Consider the following 22,438-nt stretch of genomic DNA (forward strand, 5'->3'; position numbering starts at 1 on the left):
TCTTGTGGCTTTTTCGTCGTCACACTGGAGCAGACAGTGGACCTGCTCGCGAAGGGGCAGGAAGCCAGTGGTGGATGGGAAGGGAAGGCCACTGCCTGGGGAGAAGAACGAACAGCCATTGAGCGAGATGCAGGCATGCTTGTGACCACACTTACGGAACTCAGGAAGAGCTGCGGAAATAAACTTGCACTTGGGCAAATGATTTTTAAAAAATCTGGGAAGTAGCAGATCAGATCTTGTTTGACAGACTGTTCACTTCATGTGCTAATTAACTGAATAATGCATTCATATCAATAGCTGTCCACACTCCATGACTACAATCCGCCCTTGTTTATGTGCAGCTGAAAACAATTTCCCTTCCAGAGAAGGAGGGGTGAGCATGATGAAGAAAGGTTCAGAATATATTGTACTAACTCCTGTCCTAAACTGTTCATTGAGAGAATGATTAAATTAGTTGCAATAATTTCATTATTTTATGAATATTTGTAACTCAGTATTGCCAACTGACCACCAGGCACATGCCCATATCTGGTCCCTTCTCCCACATCATTAACACTTTTAATAAAATGCTTGTTTTATTACAATAATTTTCTGCATCATGGTAGTGACATCACTTCACTCGCTGTCAAAGGCTTTTAGCCACCCCAAGTCATGAAGGGTGTGATTTAAATTTTCTGCCATGGACGAGATGTTTCACGGTGATGAGTGTGCACTGATGTTCTGGGGTGAATTTTAACTAAGAATGTGATGAGGGCAAATTGCTTCAGAGGGCAGAGGGAAACAAATCCCAACTGGGGGCAAAGGGTAAATCACAGATATACTTTCCAATATCTAGTGTTTTCTTGAATAACAAGCTCTAAACAGGAAAAGAACCATTGCTTTCCACCATTTCATTGCAGCAGCTAGGATAACAAACCCTGAGGTGATACGGGGACACATCATGGGGAATTTTAGGAATCAAGGGCCCTTTTCAGGTTAACAACAGTCCTGTATTATGCAGGACATTCCATATTTGATAGGAATGTTGTTTGTTCCATACAAATGATACAGAATGCCTATTTTTCCATGGAGACAACCAAGTTTGTTGTGTCCGTGCCCAGAATCCCCAGGCTAGCCATGATTTTTGATGTCATCGCTCAGTACCCTAGAAAATGGCACAACATGGCAACTGGAGGCTGCGGCCAAAATGGAAGCACAAAATTCCCTGGCATTGGGTCCTGCTGCTTGGATCTCTCCCAAATCAGGTCCAAGACCTCGGAGTGAGTACCACTGACCATCCTAGACAGGTCTCTCCCTGACACTAACTGCAGTTTCAAGGAGTTAGTTTAAAGAGTTTTTATCCTGTCCACCCCTGCCTTCTAAAATTTTCTTTTGTCTGAGATGGGCACCAACTCTTGAACTAGATGGATAAAGCTGAATCTTCGAAGGGGAGGGGATATGTTTCCAGCAATTTCCTGGCCCTGTTGGGGCAGGGTGGGGGAAGAAGCACTTTTTCTTTCTACTTTAGGCCCATAGGATTCCACAAATAAGTGACATTCCCAAAGTTACCCAGGGCTCACCTGCCTTGCCGTGATTTCCACTATGGCCCTGCTGTCAGTATGCAAGTAGTGTGTCAGACTTTCTGCTGGAGAAACTCAGCCGACAGCAGTGCCAGTGGAAGGAAAGGGATTGTCAGTGTTTCAGGTCAAACCATTTCTGATCATTTTGACACAAAATGCCAATAATTCCTTTCCTCCCACAGATGCTGAGTTCCTCTAGCAGATTTTTGTTGCTTCAGATTCCAGCATCTGCAGCCTCTTCTTCTGGCTACTGGTACTGTGGGCCTCTGATCTTGCCAGGAACAGCTTAGGGTTTGTGCTTGTGGTTCAAACACCTAATGAAAGCATCAACAGCTGATCTGGGAGGCAGCTTTACAGTGTAATTAATGTACATCTTATTTTTACTAACTTTCTATGTTAGTAAAACAAGTCACAGTTCTAATCTTACTGTATAATAGCCAGCAATATCACTCCCAAGGCCCCCCAATTTCCTGTTTGATTCTGGTTTGGGATCATTAAACTAAGTTCTCAATGACCCCTTCTGTTGATCCGCAGTTTCAGGGTCACTGCGAGGAACAAAGTATCTGCTTCTGATTTTCTGATTGTGCTGGGCTTTTTGCCTTTCTGTTTTGGAATATTTTTCTATAGAATTATTTTGCACAGAAATAGGCCCTTTGTCCACTATGTCTTTACTGACCATCAAACACCCATTTGAACTCACGTACTCTTCCCCATCTCCTCCAGATTCTACCGCTCACCTAAACACTAGAGGCAATTTACTTTGCGTCACCGTCTGCTATGGAGGGACCACTGCACAGGATCGCAAATAGCTGTAGAGAGTTGTAAACTCAGCCAGCCCCATCATGGGCACCAGCCTCCTCAGTATCCAGGACATCTTCAAAAGGTGATACCTCAAGAAGGCAGCATCTATCATTAAGGAACCTCATCACCCAGGACCTGTCCTCTTCTCTTTGCTACCATCAAGGAGGAGATACAGGAGCCTGAAAACACACTCAATGTTTTAGGAACAGCTTCCTCCCCTCCGCCATCAGATTTCTGAATGGACAATGAGCCCATGAATACTACCTCACTTTTCCCTCTCTTTTTGCACTACTTATTTAATTTAATTTTTTAATACATATATAGAACCATAGAACCATAGAAACTACAGCACAGAAACAGGCCCTTTGGCCCTTCTTGGCTGTGCCGAACCATTTTCTGCCTAGTCCCACTGACCTGCACACGGACCATATCCCTCCATACACCTCCCATCCATGTATCTGTCCAATTTATTCTTAAATGTTAAAAAAGAACCCGCATTTACCACCTCGTCTGGCAGCTCATTCCATACTCCCACCACTCTCTGTGTGAAGAAGCCTCCCCTAATGTTCTCTTTAAACTTTCCCCCCCTCACCCTGAACCCATGTCCTGTGGTTTTTTTCTCCCCTTGCCTCAGTGGAAAAAGCCTGCTTGCATTCACTCTATCTATACCCATCATAATTTTATATACCTCTATCAAATCTCCCCTCATTCTTCTACACTCCAGGGAATAAAGTCCTAACCTATTCAACCTTTCTCTGTAACTGAGTTTCTCAAGTCCCGGCAACATCCTTGTAAACCTTCTCTGCACTCTTTCAACCTTATTTATATCCTTCCTGTAATTTGGTGACCAAAACTGAACACAATACTCCAGATTCGGCCTCACCAATGCCTTATACAACCTCATCATAACATTCCAGCTCTTATACTCAATACTTTGATTAATAAAGGCCAATGTACCAAAAGCTCTCTTTACGACCCTATCTACCTGTGACGACACTTTTAGGGAATTTTGTATCTGTATTCCCAGATCCCTCTGTTCCACTGCACTCCTCAGTGCCTTACCATTAAACCTGTATGTTCTACCTTGGTTTGTCCTTCCAACGTGCAATACCTCACACTTGTCAGTATTAAATTCCATCTGCCATTTTTCAGCCCATTTTTTCAGATGGTCCAAGTCCCTCTGTAGGCTCTGAAAACCTTCCTCACTGTCTACTACACCTCCAATCTTTGTATCATCAGCAAACTTGCTGATCCAATTTACCACATTATCATCCAGATCATTGATATAGATGACAAATAACAATGGACCCAGCATTGATCCCTGTGGCACACCACTAGTCACAGGCCTCCACTCAGAGAAGCAATTCTCTACCACCACTCTCTGGCTTCTTCCTTCGAGCCAATGTCTAATCCAATTTACCACCTCTCCATGTATACCTAGCGACTGAATTTTCCTAACTAACCTCCCATGCGGGACCTTGTCAAAGGCCTTACTGAAGTCCACGTAGACAATATCCACTGCCTTCCCTTCATCCACTTTCCTGGTAACCTCCTCGAAAAACTCCAACAGATTGGTCAAACATGACCTCCCACGCACAAAGCCATATTGACTCTCCCTAATAAGTCCCTGTCTATCCAAATGCTTGTAGATTCTGTCTCTTAGTACTCCCTCCAATAACTTACCTACTACTGACGTTAAACTCACCGGCCTATAATTTCCCGGGTTACTTTTCGATCCTTTTTTAAACAACGGAACAACATGAGCCATTCTCCAATCCTCCGGCACTTCACCTGTAGACAGCGACATTTTAAATATTTCTGCCAGGGCCCCCGCAATTTCAACACTAGCTTACTTATTGTAATGTTTTAATTACTTTGTATTGCAATATACTGCTGCTGCAAAACAGCAAATTTCACAACATATACCGGTGATATTAAATCTGATCCTGATTCTAGTTCTGGTTGATTAACCAACCAGGATGTCTTTGGGATGTGGGAGGAGACCAGAGCACCTGGAGGAATCTCGCACAGTCACAGGGAGATCCTGCAAACTCCACACGGACAGCATTAGAGGTCAGGATGGAAGCCGTGAGACAGAGACTATTGAAACACCAGTGCTTAAGGCGGTGTATATTGCTGTGATCACTGTTGAGTCACAGAGCAATAACATGGGCATCTGATCACTAAATACAGTCTGTCAGTGACCACTTGAGCCTTGCTTACTCTGCTCTGCCCTGCTTTGCTGGGTTTGTCTGTAGTATGGTGAGAGGAGACTGCCAGGCTTAACTTTACCAGAATTGATTCTGGATGTTGACAGCTGATGGTATGAAATATTAAATTTATTTGAATTATTTCTCACAAGTTTGAGGACAGTTTTTAGAATTCTATACAGGCTATAAATACTCCCTTGAATGGAATTCGTGTCAGTAAGAGCATGAACAAGGACTGTATTTGGGAACCCTGGTGTGGTGTTCAGCAAGCCTCAGTTAGCCCAATGCCAGAAACACACAGATTATACAACATGTCAAGTATATATTTCTGTGTACACTTCTGCTGGATCTGCAGATTTAAGTCCCAACAGGGTGCAATTAATCAAACAAGCGAACACAATGCCAGCTCAGTGGTGACACTAAGCTGGGAGTATACGCAACCCTTCGTCCCATAAACCCACGCTGGATATTTTCAGTCTTGCTGTTAGTGGTGAAGTGGACATTTTATGCACTGTGCCTCTACTTTGTGTGAGAGTTGAGTCAAGAGTCATAGAGCACTACAGTACAGAAACAGGCCCTTCAGCCCATCTAGTCCATGCTGACCTGGTTTTCTGCTAAACCCCTACACCTCTCTTTGCCCATGCCCAATTAACTCCCTGGAAACTACCCCTCCCTAGTCGTGTCTATGTGCCTTTATTATCCCCTACAGTAAATGAAACATTTTCCTACATTGCATGCAGACTGACGCACAGCATCTTTTAAAAATATTTCTGTGCTTCTAATACTGGATGATCTCAGTGAACACATTTAAGCATCCTATCCAGTTTTATCTCCACTAAAACAGACAGAAATTTGGACTAACTATCTTAATGCCAGAAGGTCCTTGCTGACTCATTTCCCTCTCATGAGTTTGTTGAAATAGCAGAGTGGTGAAGGTCACCCACTGGTTGAAAGGGCTGGGTATTCCTCAGCCAGTGGCCCAGTGAGAGAACAGACAGACAGAAGGTCACCACCTTTGCAATTGGTGAGCGACTTGGCAGGTCCAGCTACCTTTCAACTTGAAGAGAGAGTAGGTGGTGACAATGGGAGAATAAACCTGCTCTTATAACAAATATACCCAGATGGATTGTTTCTTCTGAAAGCCTGGGATCCTGGGTCAGATATTAAGGCCCACTGCAGACTACAGCACCTGCCATATAAGCCATTTGGAAGTACTGGATGAAGCTTGCTTCCATAAGACCATAAGACATAGGAGTAGAATTAGGCCATCTGGCCCATCGAGTCTGCTTCGCCGTTCAATCATGGCTGATCCCTTTTTCCTCCTCCTCAACCCCATTTCCCGGCCTTCTCCCCATAACCTTTGATGCCATGTCCAATCAAGAACCTATCAATCTCTGCCTTAAATACACCCAGCGACCTGGCCTCCACAACTGCACATGGCAACAAATTCCACAAATCCACAAATTCTGGCTAAAGAAGTTTCTCTGCATCTCTGTATTGAATGGACGCCCCTCCATCCTGAGGCTGTGCCCTCTTGTCCAAGATTCTTCCACTATGGGAAACATCCTTTCCACATCTACTCTGTCTAGTCCTTTCAACATTTGAAAGGTTTCAATGAGATCCCCCTTCATCCTTCTGAATTCCAGCAAGTACAGACCCAGAGCCATCAAATGTTCCTCGTATGATAACCCTTTCATTCCTAGAATCATCCTTGTGAACCTCCTCTGCACCCTCTCCATGTCAGCACATCTTTTCTAAGATGAGGGGCCAAAAACTGTTCACAATACTCGAAGTGAGGCCTCACCAGTGCCTTATAAAGCCTCAGCATCTCATCCTTGCTCTTGTATTCTAGACCTCTTGAAATGAATGCTAACATTGCATTTGCCTTCCTCACCACTGACTCAACCGGTAAGGTAACCTTTAGGGTGTTCTGCACAAGGACTCCCAAGTCCCTTTGCATCTCAGCTTTTTGGATTTTCTCCCCGTTCAGAAAATAGTCCACTTATTTCTACTACCAAAGTGCATGACCATGCATTTTCCAACATTATATTTCATTTGCCGCTTTCTTGCCCATTCTTCTACATCCTACCTGTTTCCTCAACACTACCTGCACCTCCACTGATCTTTGTATCATCTGCAAACTGGGCAACAAAGCCATCTATTCCATCATCTAAATCATTTATATACAGCATAAAAAGAAGTGGTCCCAACACTGACCCCTGCAGAACACCACTCACTGGCAGCCAACTAGACAAGGATCCTTTTATTCCCACTCGCTGCCTTTTTCCAATCAGTCAATGCTCTAACCATCTTAGTAACTTTCCTGTAATACCATGGGCTCTTAACTTGGTAAGCAGCCTCATGTGTGGAACCTTGTTAAAGGCCTTCTGAAAGTTTAAATATACAGCATCTACTGCATCCCCTTTATCTATCTTGTAATCTTCTCAAAGAATTCCAACAGGTTTGTCAGGCAGTATTTTCTCTGAAGGAAACCATGCTGACATTGTCCTACCTTGTCCTGTGTCACCAAGTACTCCATAACCTCATCCTTAACAATTAACTCTAACATGTTCCCAACCACTGAGGTCAGGCTAGCTGGTCTATAATTTCCTTCCTGCTGTCTTCCTCCTTTCTTAAAGAGTGGAGTGACATTTGCAATTTTCTAGTCCTTTGGCACCATGCCAGAGTCCAATGATTTTAGAAAGATCATTTCTAATGCTGCCACAATCTCCAACACTACCTCTTTCAGAACCCTAGGGTGCAGTTCATCTGGTCCGTGTGACTTATGTACTTTTAGGTCCTTCAGCTTTTCGAGCACCTTCTCCCTTGTCATAGTAACTGCACCCACTTCTCTTCCCTCACACACTACAACATCTGGCACACTGCTAGTGTCTTCCACAGTGAAGACTGATGCAAAATACTCATTTAATTCATCTGCCATCTCCTTGTCCCCTGTTATAATTTCTCCTGCCTCATTTTCTAGTGGTCCTCTATCCACTTTCATCTCTCTTTTGTTTTACAAACTTGAAAAAGCTTTTACGCTCCACTTTGATATTATTTGCTAGTTTGCGTTCATATTTCATCATTCTTTTAGTTGCTCTCTGTAGGTTTTTAAAAACTTCCCAATCCTCTATCTTCACATTAATTTTGTTTTGTCATGTACCCTCTCTTTTGTTTTTACTTTAGCTTTGACTTCTCTTGTCAGCCACGGTGGTACTATTTTGCTATTTGAGTATTTCTTCACTTTTGGAATACACATGTCCTGCACTTTCCATATTTTTCCAGAATCACACGCTGCTCTGCTGACATCCCTGCCGGCAGCTCCTTCCAATTTACTCCCCTTTCATACCACAGTAATTTCCACTGAAATACTGTTATGTCAGATTTTACTTTCTCCCTATCAAATTTCATGTTGAACTCAATCATATCGTGATCACTGGCTCCTAAGGGTTCCTTTACTTAAGCTGCCTAATCGCCTCTGGTTCAGTACATAACACCCAATCCAGTGTAGCTGATCCTTTAGTAGGCTCAGCGACAAACTGCTCTGAAAAGCCATCTCTTAGGCATTCAACAAACTCATTCTCTTGAGATCCTTTACCAACCTGATTTTTCCAATTAACCTGCATGTTAAAATCTCCCACGACTACCATAATATTGCCGTTTGACTCGCCTTTTCTATTTCCCATTGTAATCTGTGGTCCACATCCCAGCTGCTGTTGGGAGGCCTGCATATAAGTGCCATCAGGGTCCGTTTACCCTTGTAGTTTCTTAACTCAACCCACAAGGATTCAACATCCTCTGATCCTATGTCACATCTTTCCACTGACTTCCCTTCAGCCACGATTCAGTGATGGCCACAATATCATACTGGCAATCTGTAATAGTGCAACAGGTCATCCACCTTATTTCTTAGACTTCCACATCGAATGCATCTTGAACCAATTGTTCAGGGGCTGAGTCTGTCTTCCAACGCTTTCATTACAGTGCACTCTAATGTGCATGGAGTGTGAAGCCTGGGTGTTCATCTTCCAGCCTGACATTGAAACAGTGTTGAGCCATCAGGAGAGTTAGTGAAGGTATGGTCTGCGAGTTAGCTGCATTCAACTTGCGCAGCTGTTGACCCACTCTCCACATTTCTGACCAGCCTGGGTTCTGCTCCTGATTTTTATCAATTGGATGTCATAGAGTCATAGAGTACTACAGCACAGAAACAGGCCCTTTGGCCCATCTAGTCCATGTTGAACTATTATTCTGCCGAGTCCCATCGACTTGCACCTGGACCATAACCCTCCATACGCCTCCCATCCAGGAACCTATCTAAACTTCTCTTAGATGTTGAAACAAACACGCACTTCCGCTGAAAGCTCTTCCATATTCTCGCCACACTATGAGTGAAGAAGTTCCCTCTCATATTCCCCTTAAACATTTCCCCTTTCCCCCTGATCCCATAACCTCTAGTTCTAGTCTCACCCAGCCTCAGTGGAAAAAAAACCTCAGTGAATGGGTCTGTTCTGAAACAATGATGCAGATCGGAAAAGGCCGCAGAAAGTTGTAAACTCAGCTCCATCATGGGCACCAGCCTCCCCAGCGCCGAGGACACCTTCAAAAGGTGATGCCTCGAAAAGGTGGCATCCATCTTTAAGATCCCCATCACCCATGGCATGCTGTTTTCTCATTGCTACCATCAAGAAGGAGGTACAGGAGCCTGAAGGCACACACTCAATGTTTCAGGAACAGCTTCTGCCCCTCTGCCATCAGATTTCTGAACAAACAATGAACCAAACGATGAACACTACATCACTAATTTTGCCCTTTTTTCACTACTTAATTAGTTTATTTTCTTCCTTTTAGATAATACATCTTATTATAATTTACAGTTTTTGATATTATATATTGCAAGTAAGAAATAATAGTAATAAATAAATAATAAATATTGAGAACATGAGATAAAGAGTCCTTGAAAGTGAATCGATAGATTGTGGTAACCTTTCAACTTCACTTGCCCCATCACTGAAATGTTCCCACAGCCTACTTATAATACTTCCACACTCAGGCTGGAGGAGCAACGTCTTATATTCCGTCTGGGTAGCCTCCAACTTGATGGCAGGGGCAGCGATTTCTTGGACTTTAAGTAGTTGCCCCCGCTCCCCCTTCACCATTCCCCATTCCTGTTTCCTCTCTCACCTTATCTCCTTACCTACTCATCACCTCCCTCTGGTGCTCCTCCACCTTCCCTTTCTTCCATGGCTTTCTGTCCTCTCCTATCAGATTCCCCCTTCTCCAGCCCTTTATCTCTTTCACCAATCAACTTCCCAGCTCTTTACTTCATCTCTCGCCCTCCCCCGGTTCCACCTATCACCTACCACCTTGTACTTTTTCCTTCCCTCCCCCACCTTCTTACTCTGACTTCTCCCCCTCCTTTCCAGTCCTGATTACGGATCTCGGTCCAAAATGTTGACAGTTTACTCTTTTCTACAGATACTGCCCGGTCTACTAAGTTCCTCCAGCATTTTGTGTGTGTTGCTTTGGACTTCCAGCATTAGCAGATTTTCTCGTGTTTGTGTTTCAGTATTATAAAGACTTCTCATTGTATGGGGAATGTTTCATTACTGGTTACACATTAACTTTATCCTGTAGGTTTTGGATAGTGAAGAGGTTAACAGATCCCTTTGCCAATGCCTAATTTTAACCTGAACACCGACTTACACAAGTTTGATGCTGCAAGTGGGTCAGATGATTGCCAGCCAGTGAGGACAAACAGCATGAATGCAGCTATTGAGAGCTTACTGCCAAATATGTGAAGACTAATTTTTTTTCTAGACAGACTGTGAAACTCACTTAGAAACTCCTGTCAAGCCCCAAATGGAGAACAGCTTTGGGAGAGGGGGAGTCAGGCATGCATTCCTACAACTGGTACCAAATGTCCTTAATTGCTAACATCTGGATTCAGCAGTGCAGATTGGTTGTGTGTGTGTGTGTGTGTGTGTGTGTGTGTGTGTCCATCTATGTACGTATGTGCATCTGTGATTAGCTTAGCAACCCAACTCCAACTCCATCTAGATAATTGATTTAATCTTCTCTAAATTTTCATTTCTGTCCAACCCTTCCTTTCTTTAAATCTGTTTAGTGACTTAAAATAATTTACAAACTAAAAGATTGGAGAGCACTGAGTGACTAACGTGCTTCTTTATCTGCTTGAGAAATAAAACAAGTTGATTTCACTCTCTGGTGTTCAGTACTGAGGGTCACTTGCACTATTAGAAGTGTTACACCAATGCCTGGCTGCTCCCAGCCAGACCTAAAGCCTGCCATTTCCTTAATTCTGAAAAAGAACAGTGGAGATCTTTACCATCACTAAAACAGATTATTGGACCAGTATCCCTGTGGTTGGGAGCTTGCTGAAAACAAAATAATTCCGATTCAGATTTATTTATCACATACAGTGAAATGAGTTGTTTCCTCACAAATGACTCACGAAAAAGCAATGATCAATTTCCTTGTAGACACAAGAGACTGTAGACGCTGGAGTCTGGTCCAGATGAAGTGTCTCGATCCGAAACACTGACTGTCCATTTCCCTGCTACCTGATCTGCTGAATTCCTCCAGCAGCTCGATTTTTGTTGCTTCAAAGCTCCTTAAGGAGCTGGAGCTGCTTTGGGATTTCCAAGGCTTTAAATGGACATATAAATGCACATAATTTCTTTCTTTTATTTCAAAATTAAGTGCTACTTTCTCCTGCTGCAGCCTATGTCATCTGCCCCCGCGTGAGAGCCTGTCAGTACTAATGCCAGTTGTCTGCTAATGTTGTTGTCAGCCTGACCTTGTGGCATACGTCAGCATGGAGTGATCAGTCTGCTTCTGTCTGCAGGTGTTGTTATCTGGAATTGGAACTGCTTTATTATTTCCACATGTACCAAGATACAGTGAAAAGCTTGTCTGTTCATATAGATCAAATCATTACATAGTGCATTGAGGTAGTACAAGGTAAAACAATAACAGAATGCAGAATAAAGTGTGACAGCTACAAAGAAAGTGAAATGCTGATAGACAATAAGGTGTGAGAGGTAGATTGGGAGGTCAAGAGTCTATCCTATCATACAAGAGATCCACTTAAGAGTCTGATGACAGTGGGGTAGAGGCTGTCCTTGAGCCTGGTGCTTTCAGGCATTTTGCATCTTCTGCCCGATGGAAGAAGGGAGAAGAGAGAGTGCCTGGAGTGGGTGGGGTCTTTGATTATGCTGTTTACTGATGCAGCAAGAAGTTTACACTGAGTCCATGGAAGGGAGGCGGGTTTCCGTGATGTGCTGAGCTGTGTTCATAACGTTCTTGTCATTTCTTTTAGTCGTGTACAGAACATTTGCCATACCAGGTTGTTATTTGTCCCTGTAGGATGTTGTCTTGGTGCAACAATAAAAATTGGTGAAGGTCAAAGGGGACATGCCAAATTCTGTATGACACACCAAATGCTGGAGGAACTCAGTGGGCCAGGCTGTCAGGATGAAAGGTCTCGCCCGAAACGTCAACTGTACTCTTTTCCACAGATGCTGCCTGGCCTGCGGAGTCCCTCCAGCATTTTGTGTGTGTTGCTTGGATCTCAGGCTTCTGCAGATTTTCTCCTGCTTGTGATGTCAAATTTCTTTAGCCTCCTGAGGAAGTAGAGGCATTAGTGAGCTTTCTTGGTGAGGTGTCTGTGTGGTTGGACTAGGGCAGCTACTGGTGATGTACAGAGCTCTCATCCTTTTTGACCTCAACACCATTGACGTAAACAGGAGCATGTGGACCACCCCCTTCCTGAAGTCAATGGTCCGCTCTTTTGTTTTGCTGACATTGAGGGAAAAGTTGTTGTCATGTTATTTTCCTCTCCACATTGTCTGAGATTTTACAATTTATTTATCTTTCTCCATCTTTTTTATTAAAGGCAATTGGAGTTTAAAATTCTGTACCCAAATGATACTTCTTAATGGACTGAAATCAGCACTGAGTACTGGGAATGCTGCTTCCATTTTTGCCCAACATGAACTTCACAGCAATTAAAAACAAGATATTTGGCCCATTAGAGCTATGAAATCACAACAACGAGAAACACAGATAATCTACAGAGATGGATTTGTGCTCCTAGCTGCCAACTACACACATCATTCCTTCAGGCTGTGTTTTCTTCCACAGCTCTGAGTAGGATACCAGGTTAGATGAGGTGTCAATTAGTGGCTGAACTCAGCAGTAAACAAATGGATAAATTGTTAATTAAAAACAGAAAATGCCATTTATTTCTGATATATTTCAGATTTCCCGCATCTGCCTTTTTGTGATTTTTCAAATTATGCCTAAGGACATCAGAGCGAGTGTAAGGAGCGGTCCGTTAATGTCATCATTGCGACAGCATGATATTTGGCGCAGTGCAATTACAGCCTGGGGCCTTCTGGAGTTCAGAGTTTAATTCTGGTGCCATCTGTAAGGAGTCTGTACGTCCTCCTCGTGAGGGATCATTAATTTATTTTAAAAAATCATGAAATGTTCATTTCATGATTACAGCCCCAAGCTGTAATAGCGTTGCACGAACCAACACTGTTGGAGTTCGGAGTTTAATTCCAAAGTAATCTGAAAGGAGGCTTGACATCCTCGCCATGGATGGAATGTGAGGGTCCTCCCTCAGTCCAAAAGCATACAGGTTAATAGGTCATTGTAAATTGACCTGTGATTAGGCTAGGGTTCATCAATGGGTTGCTGGGTGTTGTGGCTCGTTGGGCCAAAGGGCCTGTTCTGTGTAGTATCTCTAAATAAAATAAATAAAGTGTAATTGTAAATATTATAATGAACTACATGGGTTTTAGTGTGATTAACATCATTACGACGTTTGTTTACAGATAGAGGAAGCTTTGTCAGGCTTATCTATTAAGGTATGGTGCAGTTACCAAATATAACACAGTTGTAACATGCCACCTGTGTGGAGATTGATGAGAGGAGTGAAGGAGCTGCAAAGTAACACGATGTGACACAAGGAACGGAGAACAGCTTTCGAGTGAGTTTTGAGTTTTTGGTGAGAAGAGGAAGAGGCTGAGATTAGGGGTGGTTTATAATTAGTGTGAGTTGTAACACCTGATTATCAAATGGTAGCTGGTGGTGTGTACTCAGTAGTTTGGCACTGATGCCTTATTAAACCAACATGAGCTGGCTGCTCTATTAAATCACTTCATTCTAACAGCAGTTGGTTTCTGTTCCTGCTATTTAATAAGAAAATTGCTACCATACAAAACCCAGTATATTTACTCAATGACTTACAGTGCACAAGTGTGCTACAGTTTGTATTAAAGAACTGAACAGAACTGAATAATTCACTCCTGTATCAATAGCCCAGGAGGTGTCTGTGATTCTTTTGGTTATCCCATACCAGGTGACCAGTTTCTAACCAACACATTCCTATTATTCTGATGAAGGATCTCTGATATGAATCATTGTCAGCTCCGCTTCTCTTTCCACAGATACTGCCCGACCAGATGAGTGTTTCCAGTACTTTCTGGTTTTATTTCAGGTTCCAGCATCTGCAGTCTTTTTGATATTCCTTTTCTGTGAATCAACCCTTCCTGTCTGCGAGCTATTCAAAAACAAGAATTGGTTATTACCCTTCAACCATCAGGCTTTTGAACCAGAGGGGATAACTTCACTCACCCCATCACTAAACTGATTCCACAACCTATGGACTCAATTTTAAGGACTCTACAACTGACGTTCTCAGTATCCATTGCTTGCTTGTTTGTTTATTTATTTATTTATTTATTATTTTATTTTATTTTTGTATTTGCACAGTTTTTTTGTCTTTTCACATTGGTCATTTGTCAATTTCTGTCATGTGCGGCTTTTCATTGATTCTGTCGTTTTCTTTTTATTTAATATGAATGCCCACAAGAAAATGAACCTCAGGGTAGCATATGGTGCCATATATGTATTTTGATAATAATTATACTTTAAACTCCAAATTTAAAACTTTCTGAAGTACATGCCCTGTATTGAAACTCGTTCCCAGCACAGACACACTTCATTTACAGAGCGGGAGACAAGTTGAGAGTTGTAGCTAATGTCTTTGCTTTTTGTTCACAGGGATAATTGCCACTGTTCGCGTTGTCACACCATCTGTAGAGGAGGCAGAGATCAAGAAAGCCATCAGCATTCCATGTGTTCCAGAGATTTCCACCCCAGACACAATACGATATGTTCAGTGGTTTGTTGTGAGTAGAACCATCTTGCTCAATGACAGCTGATCCTATCAGAAAGCATTCTGTCATTATGTGCCCGACTGTCCCACAATATTACCCACACTAATAGTAATGGGACCTATGGTTACATGCCTTGATCATGGAGGCATTACTGGCTGATGGATACATCCTTGTGTCACTGCCTACACAATGGTACGGTCCTGCCGCCATGTGAATTACTAATTCCTTATCACTGTCAGTGACTGACCCCACAGCAATGGGCACCGTGCCTCAAGGATCCGTGACTGAGTGATTATCTGATAGTGCAGCTTTGTTCCTGTGTGACTGAGTGACCCTAGATAATGCATTCAGCTGCTCTGTAGCAGATTGGCCTCCTTGTTCCTGTGATAATGGTAGAGTGGGGCCCACCACTCTGTTACAGACTGGGTTCTTGTTTCTGATTGTGCTGGAGAGCTCCTTAACATTCAGAGACATTGCAAAATTTACTTCAATCCATCGATTGGTAAACGGGAAAAGTGTTAAAGGTATATTTTACAGGAATGTTTTAAAAATCGCTTATTTATTATGCTGCAACTGAAGGCTTTGAAAGCTTCTTATAGATGTCCACTACAGCCCCAATCATGGTGACATCCACAGATTTGTTGATCCAGTTAACCACATTATTATCCAGATCGTTGAAATAGATGTAGTCACAGGCCTCCAGCCAGAGAGGCAGCCATTTACTATCACTCTCTGGTTTCTCCCACAAAGCCAATGTCTAATCCAATTTACTACCTCATCTTGAATGGCAAGCGACTGAAAATATCCAATAATACACTCCTGGAGTATATCATTGGAGTGGAACATTGACCAGTACAGGCACTTCAGCCCATGATCTTGTGCTGACCTTTTAACCTACTCCAAAATCAATCTAACCCTTTCCTCCACATAGCCGTCCATTTTCCCCAATCATTCACATGCCTATCTAAGAATATCTAGATGTCCCTAATGTATTTGCCTCTAGTACTACCCCTGACAGTGTATTCCATGCACTCACCACTCTGTGTGAAAATGCATGCCACAAATATCCCCCTTTATACTTTCCTCCAATCACCTTAAAATTATGCCCCCTTGTATTAGCCATTTCCACTTTGTGAAAAAGTCGCTAGCTGTCTTCTGCACCTCTGCCCTGTGGCACTAGAGGTAAGCGTGGGGTGGAGTGTTCATTGGATCCTGCAGGTGGCCATAGCTATGCTGACAGTACCCATGGTTTTGGAATAGGAAGTCGAGATTCAAAACCAAAACTCAAGTTTGTCTTTCTTCAGTATACGAGTGTAAAGGAGATAAAATGATTGTCACTCCAAATGCCATTCAGATTTTTAAAAAATAAGCCTAAAACACAATAAATATAAATATAAAAGCAATCCTATAAAACCCAATGTATGAGTAATTGTTGAATGTGACTGTATATCCTGTCAGCTTATATGTACCTAGAGTGATGCTAGGTACAGGAGTGTCTGTACACAAGGTGACTCTGACAGGAAAAATCCAGAGTCATAGAAAATTACAGTACAGAAACAGGCCCTTTGGCCCATCTAACCAGCGCTGAACCATTTAGACTGCCTACTCCCTGCACCTGGACCATAGCCCTCCATACCCCCACTATCCATGTACCTATCTAAACTTCTCTTAAACATTGAAATCGAGCTAGCGTGCACCACTTCCACGGGCAGCTCATTCCACACTCTCACAACTCTGAGTGAAGAAGTTTCCCCTCACTTAAAATTTTCACCTTTCACCCTTAACCTATGACCTCCAGTTGTAGTTCCACCCAACCTCAGTGGAAAAAGTGTGCTTGCATTTACCCAATCTATACCCTACATAAATTTGTATACCCCTATCAAATCTCCCCCCAATCTTCTTTGTTTTAGAGAATAAAATCATAACCTATTCAACCCTTCCCTATAACTCAGGTCCTCAAGTCCTGGAAACATCCTTGTAAATTTTCTCTGTATTCTTTCAAACTTATTTACATCCTTCCTTCCTGTAGGTGACCAAAACTGCACACAATACTCCAAATTAGGCCTCGCCACTGTTTTATACACCTTCAACATAACATATCATTTCCTGTGCTCAATACTTTGATTTATGAAGGCCAATGTGCCAAAAGCTTTCTTTATGACCCTATCTACCTGTGCTACCACTTTCATTGAAGTATGACCTGTATTCCCAGATCCCTTTGTTCTACCACACTCCTCAGTGCCCTGCCATTCACTTTGTAAGACCTACCCTGGTTGGTCCTACCAAAGCACAACACCACAGGGTCCAAGAGAACACTTTTTCAGGTCCTGGGGATTTATCCACCCTCATTTGCCTCAAGACAGCAAACACCTCTTCCACTATAATCTGTAATCCGTATAGGATCCATGACCTCGTTGCTGCTTTGCTTTATTTCTATAGATTCTGTGTCTGTCTCCCAAGTAAGTACAGATGCAAAAATTCCATTTAAGGTCACCCCATCTCTTTTGTCTCCACACACAGATTACCATTCTGATCTTCTAGAGGACCAATTTTCTACCTTGCAATACTTTGGCTCTTAACATACCTGTAGAATCCCTTAGGATTCTCCTTCACCTTGTCTGCTAGGGCAACCTCATGTCTTTTAGTTCTCCTGATTTATTTTTTAAGTGTTCTCTGCATTTCTTGTACTCCTTAAGTACCTCATTTGTCTCTAACTGCTATGCACTAACAATTTTTTTTCTGAACCAGTATCTCAATATCACTTGAAAACCAAGGTTCCCTAAACCTTGACCTGTCTAAATTCTGACAGGTACATACAAGCTTTATCCTCTCAAAAATTCATTTTTGAAGGCCTCCCACTTACCAAGTCACCTTTGCCAATCCACACTTGCCAGATCCTTTCTGATACCATCAAAATTGTTCTTTCTCCAATTTAGAATCTCAATCCATGGACCAGACCTATCATTTTCCATATTTACTTTGAAACTAATGGCATTATGATTACTTGATGCAAAGTGTTCCCCTACACAAACTTCTGTCACCTGCCCTGTCTAATTCCTTAATAGCAGATCAAGTATCACAAATTCTGTCTTTGGGAATTCTATACACTGATTCAGGAAACTTTTTTGAACACCTTTGACAAACTCTATCCCATCTAGTCCCTTTACAGTGCGGGAGTCCCAGTCAATATGTGGAAAGTTAAAATCACCTACTATAACAATTGTATGTTTTTTTAAACAGTCTGTGATCTCTCTATAAATTTGTTCCACTAAACCTCACTGATTATTGGGTGGTCTATAATATACCCCCATTGACAGGGTCATACCTTTCTTATTCCTCATTTCTACCCATAAACTCTCACTAAACTAATTCTCGTGTCTGTCTTGACTGAGCATTGCCTTGACATTTTTCCTAACTGGTAACGTCACCCTTCCCCTTTAATCCTTCCTGCTCTGTCACATCTAAAACAGAGGAACCTCAGAATATTGAACTGCCAGTCCTGCAAGCAGGTCTCACGAATGGCTAGAATATCATAATTCCAGTTGTTGATCCATGCCCTGAGCTCATCTGCCTTTCCTACAATACTTCTTGCATTGAAATATACGCGGTTCAGAACATTAGTCACTCCACAACCTCTCCACTATCTGTTCTGGCATTCTGGTTCCCATCCCCCTGCAATTCTAGTTTTAACCCCCCCCTCCCCCCACTGTGTAACACTAGCAAACCTTCCCGCTAGGATATTAGTCCCCTTCTAGTTCAGGGCAAACTGTCTCTTCAGTACAGGCCCCATCTTTTCTGGATCCAAAAATCTGACACCCTTCCTCCTGTGCCATCTCCATAGCCATATGTTAAACTGTATAATCTTCCTATTTCTGGCCTCACTAGCATGTGGCATGTAGCATGTAGCAACCCTGAGATCACAACCTTGGAGGTCCTGCCCTTAACTTAGCATCCAGCTACATGAACTCACTTTGCAGAACTTTTTTCACACTTCCTACCTATGTCATTGGACCATGACATGCTCACCCTCCCATTTAGGAATGCTGAGGACTCAACTCAAGATATCCTGGTCCCTGGCATCCGGGAGACAACATATCATCCAGGAATCTCGTTCTTGTCCACAGAACCTCCTGTTCCCCTAATCAACGAATCTCCGATCACTAGAGCTCACCTCTTCTTCTCCACCCCCCCCCCACCCCTTCCCTTTTTAAGGAAGATTGAAATCAACGAGGACGAGAGCAGAAGCCGGTGGTGCTGGTGGGGGCGGGAGTGTTTAGCGCCGTTTACCTGTGTATGAACGGACTGTCACTCCCCCTTGTTCACTGCTCCTGGAGAAATTTGCCTAAGTACTGTACGAATGGTTTCTCTCTCCCTCTCGCTCGATGCTGCCGGAGGGTGGTGCCAGAGTCCATGAGTCTTGGGCAAGGTGTAATCGTCGCAGTTTGTGGATTGGGCTCTGTACTTCGCATTATGATGTGTTTCTGATTTGCTGCTTTTTTTTTTGTTGCTGTTTTATGTGTGTTTTTGATGGGGAGGGACTAGCCTGCAGATAGTGAGAGACACGGCATTGGATTGAAGTGAGCGGAGCTGAACATGCCTGGACTCTCATGTTTTTGTGATTTGGTGTTTTGTATTGTGTTTTTCACTCGTTTTGTTTTTCTTGCCATTTGCATGATTTGTTTTTTTATTTTGTGTGTTGAGGATTTGATGTTTTGGGAAAACAAACCTCAGGGATGTAATGTACCTTGATAATAAATGCGCTTTGAATGTTTGAATTCTTCCCTTCTGAGCCACAGAGCTAGTCTCAGTGCCAGAGACCCGACTGCTGTGACTTTCCTCTGCTAGGTCATTCCCCCCAACAGTATCCAAAGCGATATACCTGTTGTTGAGGGGGATGATACAGGGGTACTCTGCACTGGCTGTTAACTTCTTTCGCCCTTCTGACTGTCACCCAGTCTCCTGTGTCCTGCACCTGAAGTGTATGTGCCTCTCCCTGTGTCCAATCTATCACCTCCTCAGCTTCCCGAGTGATCCAGAGTTCATCCAGTTCCAGCTCCAGCTCCTTAACGTGGGGTGTTAGAAGCTGCAGCTGGATGCACTTCTTGCAGGTGTGGTCGTCACGGACACACGGAGGTGTCTCTGCCTTCCCACTTCCCGCAAGTGGAGTATTCAATTATCCTGTCTGGTGTCCCTACTGTTCTAACTGAGTAAATATAAAGAAGGAAACAGTAAATAAACTGGGAAAGAGATCTACCTACAGCTTTTTTTTTGCCTTCTCTCACTCAAGCCTTGAAGAGCTAAAGCCTTAAAAACCCCCATTCTCACACCCTCCTTTTTAACAATGGGTGCTCTGAAAATAGCCGTATGCTTGTCCCTGCTATATATTAATTTGCTCTTGCCAATCAGTCTGGATCGCTGATTTTCCGTTGCTCAAAACGATGCAAATCAATGCCTTGCGTAGTCAATCGGCGCACGTGAGTGAGCTGTGTCTTCTCATGCTTCTGATCTGTGATTGGCCGCTGCTCAAGACACCAAAGTGCCGCAAATCGATGCCTTATGTACTCAGTTGGTGAACCTGAGTGAGCTGCGTATTGCCACAATTCAGATCGCTAATTGGCCACTGCTCAAAAGATGAAACTGCAGCAAATCAATGCCTTATGTACTTAATCAGCAAACCTGAGTGAGGTGAGTCATCTCATGCTTCAGATTTCTGTTTGGCCACTGCTCAAAACACCGAAATGTCGCAAATCCATGCCTTCTGTACTCAATTGGTGTACATGTGTAAGCTGCGTCTTCTTACGCTTCCAATTGCTGGTTGTCCGTTGCTCAAAATACTGAATTGCCATGAGTTGATACCTTATGTAATCATTCGGCAAGCCTGAGTGAGTTACGTCACATCGTCTCATGCTTCAGGTCGCTAATTTGCTGCTGCTCAAAACACCGAACTGCCGCGAATCGATGCCTTATGTACTCAGTCGGTGGCCCTGAGTGAGCTATGGCTTCTCATGCATCGCATCTCTGACCAGCCGCTGCTCGAAACACCAAACTGCCGCAAATCGATGCCTTACGTACTCAGTCGGCAAATGCCAGTGAGCTACGTCTTCTCACACTTCGGGTCGCTGATTGGGCCACTGCTCAAAAGATGAACCTGCCGCAAATCAATGCCTTATGTACTTGATCAGCAAACACGAGTGAGCTGCGCCTTCTCACACTTTGGATCTCTGACTGGCCGCTTCTCAAAACACCGAGCTACCACAAATCGATGCCTTATGCACTCAATCTGTGAATCCGAGTGAGCTACGTATTGTCGCACTTCAGATCGCTAATTGGCCACTGCTCAAAACTGATAAAGTGACCCCTGGCAAAAGGAACTGCTCTAGTCAGCAGCAAGGCATATGAAAACAGTGTGTCAGTACTGGTATGAAGTGTGAAGTGTAAGCATAACGTGGCAGTGCAGTGTGGGATGAAGGGTGCAGAGGGGCTGTGGAGAGAGTGGCTGATGTGGGGCGAGTTAATGGGTGGAGTTGTTGACAGCTTGGGGAAAATAATTGCAACCAACTTCTTTCAAAATCCCAACCTTCTGTGTACTTTCAGGTGGTGAAGAATCAGCGCAAACGAATCTATTTTCAAGACATGGATAACAAGGTTACTGACCCTCAGACCGACTACACTGATCGAATCAGAGTAGACGAGAACTACACCCTGACCATTAATCCTGTCAGGGTTGAGGATGAACGGGAGTTCCTCTGCCAAGTTAGTGCAGGTCCTGCAGGCAGTGGAGAAAATGTAACAAAGCTCAACGTCTATGGTGAGTTTGTTAGCACCATAACACCATAAGACATGGGAGCAGCCTCGGCCATACGGCCCCTCAAGTCTTATCTGATATTCAATCATGGCTGATTTATTATCCCAATTCTTCTGTCTTCTCCCCATAACCTCTGATGCCCTTACTGATCAAAAACCTATCAACCTCTGCTTTCAATATACCCAATGACTTGACCTCCACAGCTGTCTGTGGTAAAGAATTCCACAGATTCACCACACTCTGGCTAAAGAAATTTCTTCTCATCTCTGTACTAAATGCACGCCCCTCTCTTCTGAGTTTGTGCCCTCTGGTCTTAGACTCTCCCACTATTGGAAATATTCTCTCCACGCCCACTCTATCAAGGCCTTTCAATGTTTGGTAGGTATCATAAAGATCCGGCCTCATTCTTTTAAACTCCAGCTACAGGCCCAGAGCCATCAAACGCTCCTCATATGTTAATCCTTTTATCCCCAGAATCATTCTCATAAATCCCCTCTGGACTTCTCCAGTGCCAGCACATTGTTTCTTAAATATGGGGTACAAAATTGTTCACAATACTCCAAGTACAGTCTGACCAAAGCCTTATAAAGCATCCGCATAGGATAATACATCACATAAGAGATCATTTGGCCCATCATACTTGTACAGGCTTTGAACCACTTATGTTCTTACTATTTTATGATTGACCTGAATTTTTGTCCTTTCATCTAATTTCTCTTGTGTTGACACTGCTTCCACTATTCTTGCTTACAAAATCCTTACCAGGCTTTGTCTGTGAAGACATGCACCTTTTTAATACAAAGCAGTTTTGTACTGAACACAATGTGAAGATACCGCTATTCTTTGAGACAT

General features: G+C 43.2%; 1 protein-coding gene across 3 annotated transcripts in view; it reads left to right on the forward strand.

Moving 5' to 3' along the window:
- mcamb (melanoma cell adhesion molecule b) overlaps positions 1-22,438 on the forward strand; it is a 133,246-nt gene that overhangs the window by 72,269 nt on the left and 38,539 nt on the right. For 2 of the 3 annotated variants that reach the window (XM_063038205.1, XM_063038203.1), the window contains exons 2-3: positions 14,666-14,793; positions 21,376-21,589. In XM_063038205.1, the coding sequence (XP_062894275.1) occupies positions 14,666-14,793; positions 21,376-21,589 (342 nt within the window). The remainder of the gene's footprint in view (positions 1-14,665; positions 14,794-21,375; positions 21,590-22,438) is intronic. The other variant, XM_063038206.1, reaches the window with a different exon arrangement.

The sequence above is a fragment of the Mobula hypostoma genome, chromosome X2 (genome assembly GCF_963921235.1).
Source record: "Mobula hypostoma chromosome X2, sMobHyp1.1, whole genome shotgun sequence".
Taxonomy (NCBI): domain Eukaryota; kingdom Metazoa; phylum Chordata; class Chondrichthyes; order Myliobatiformes; family Myliobatidae; genus Mobula; species Mobula hypostoma.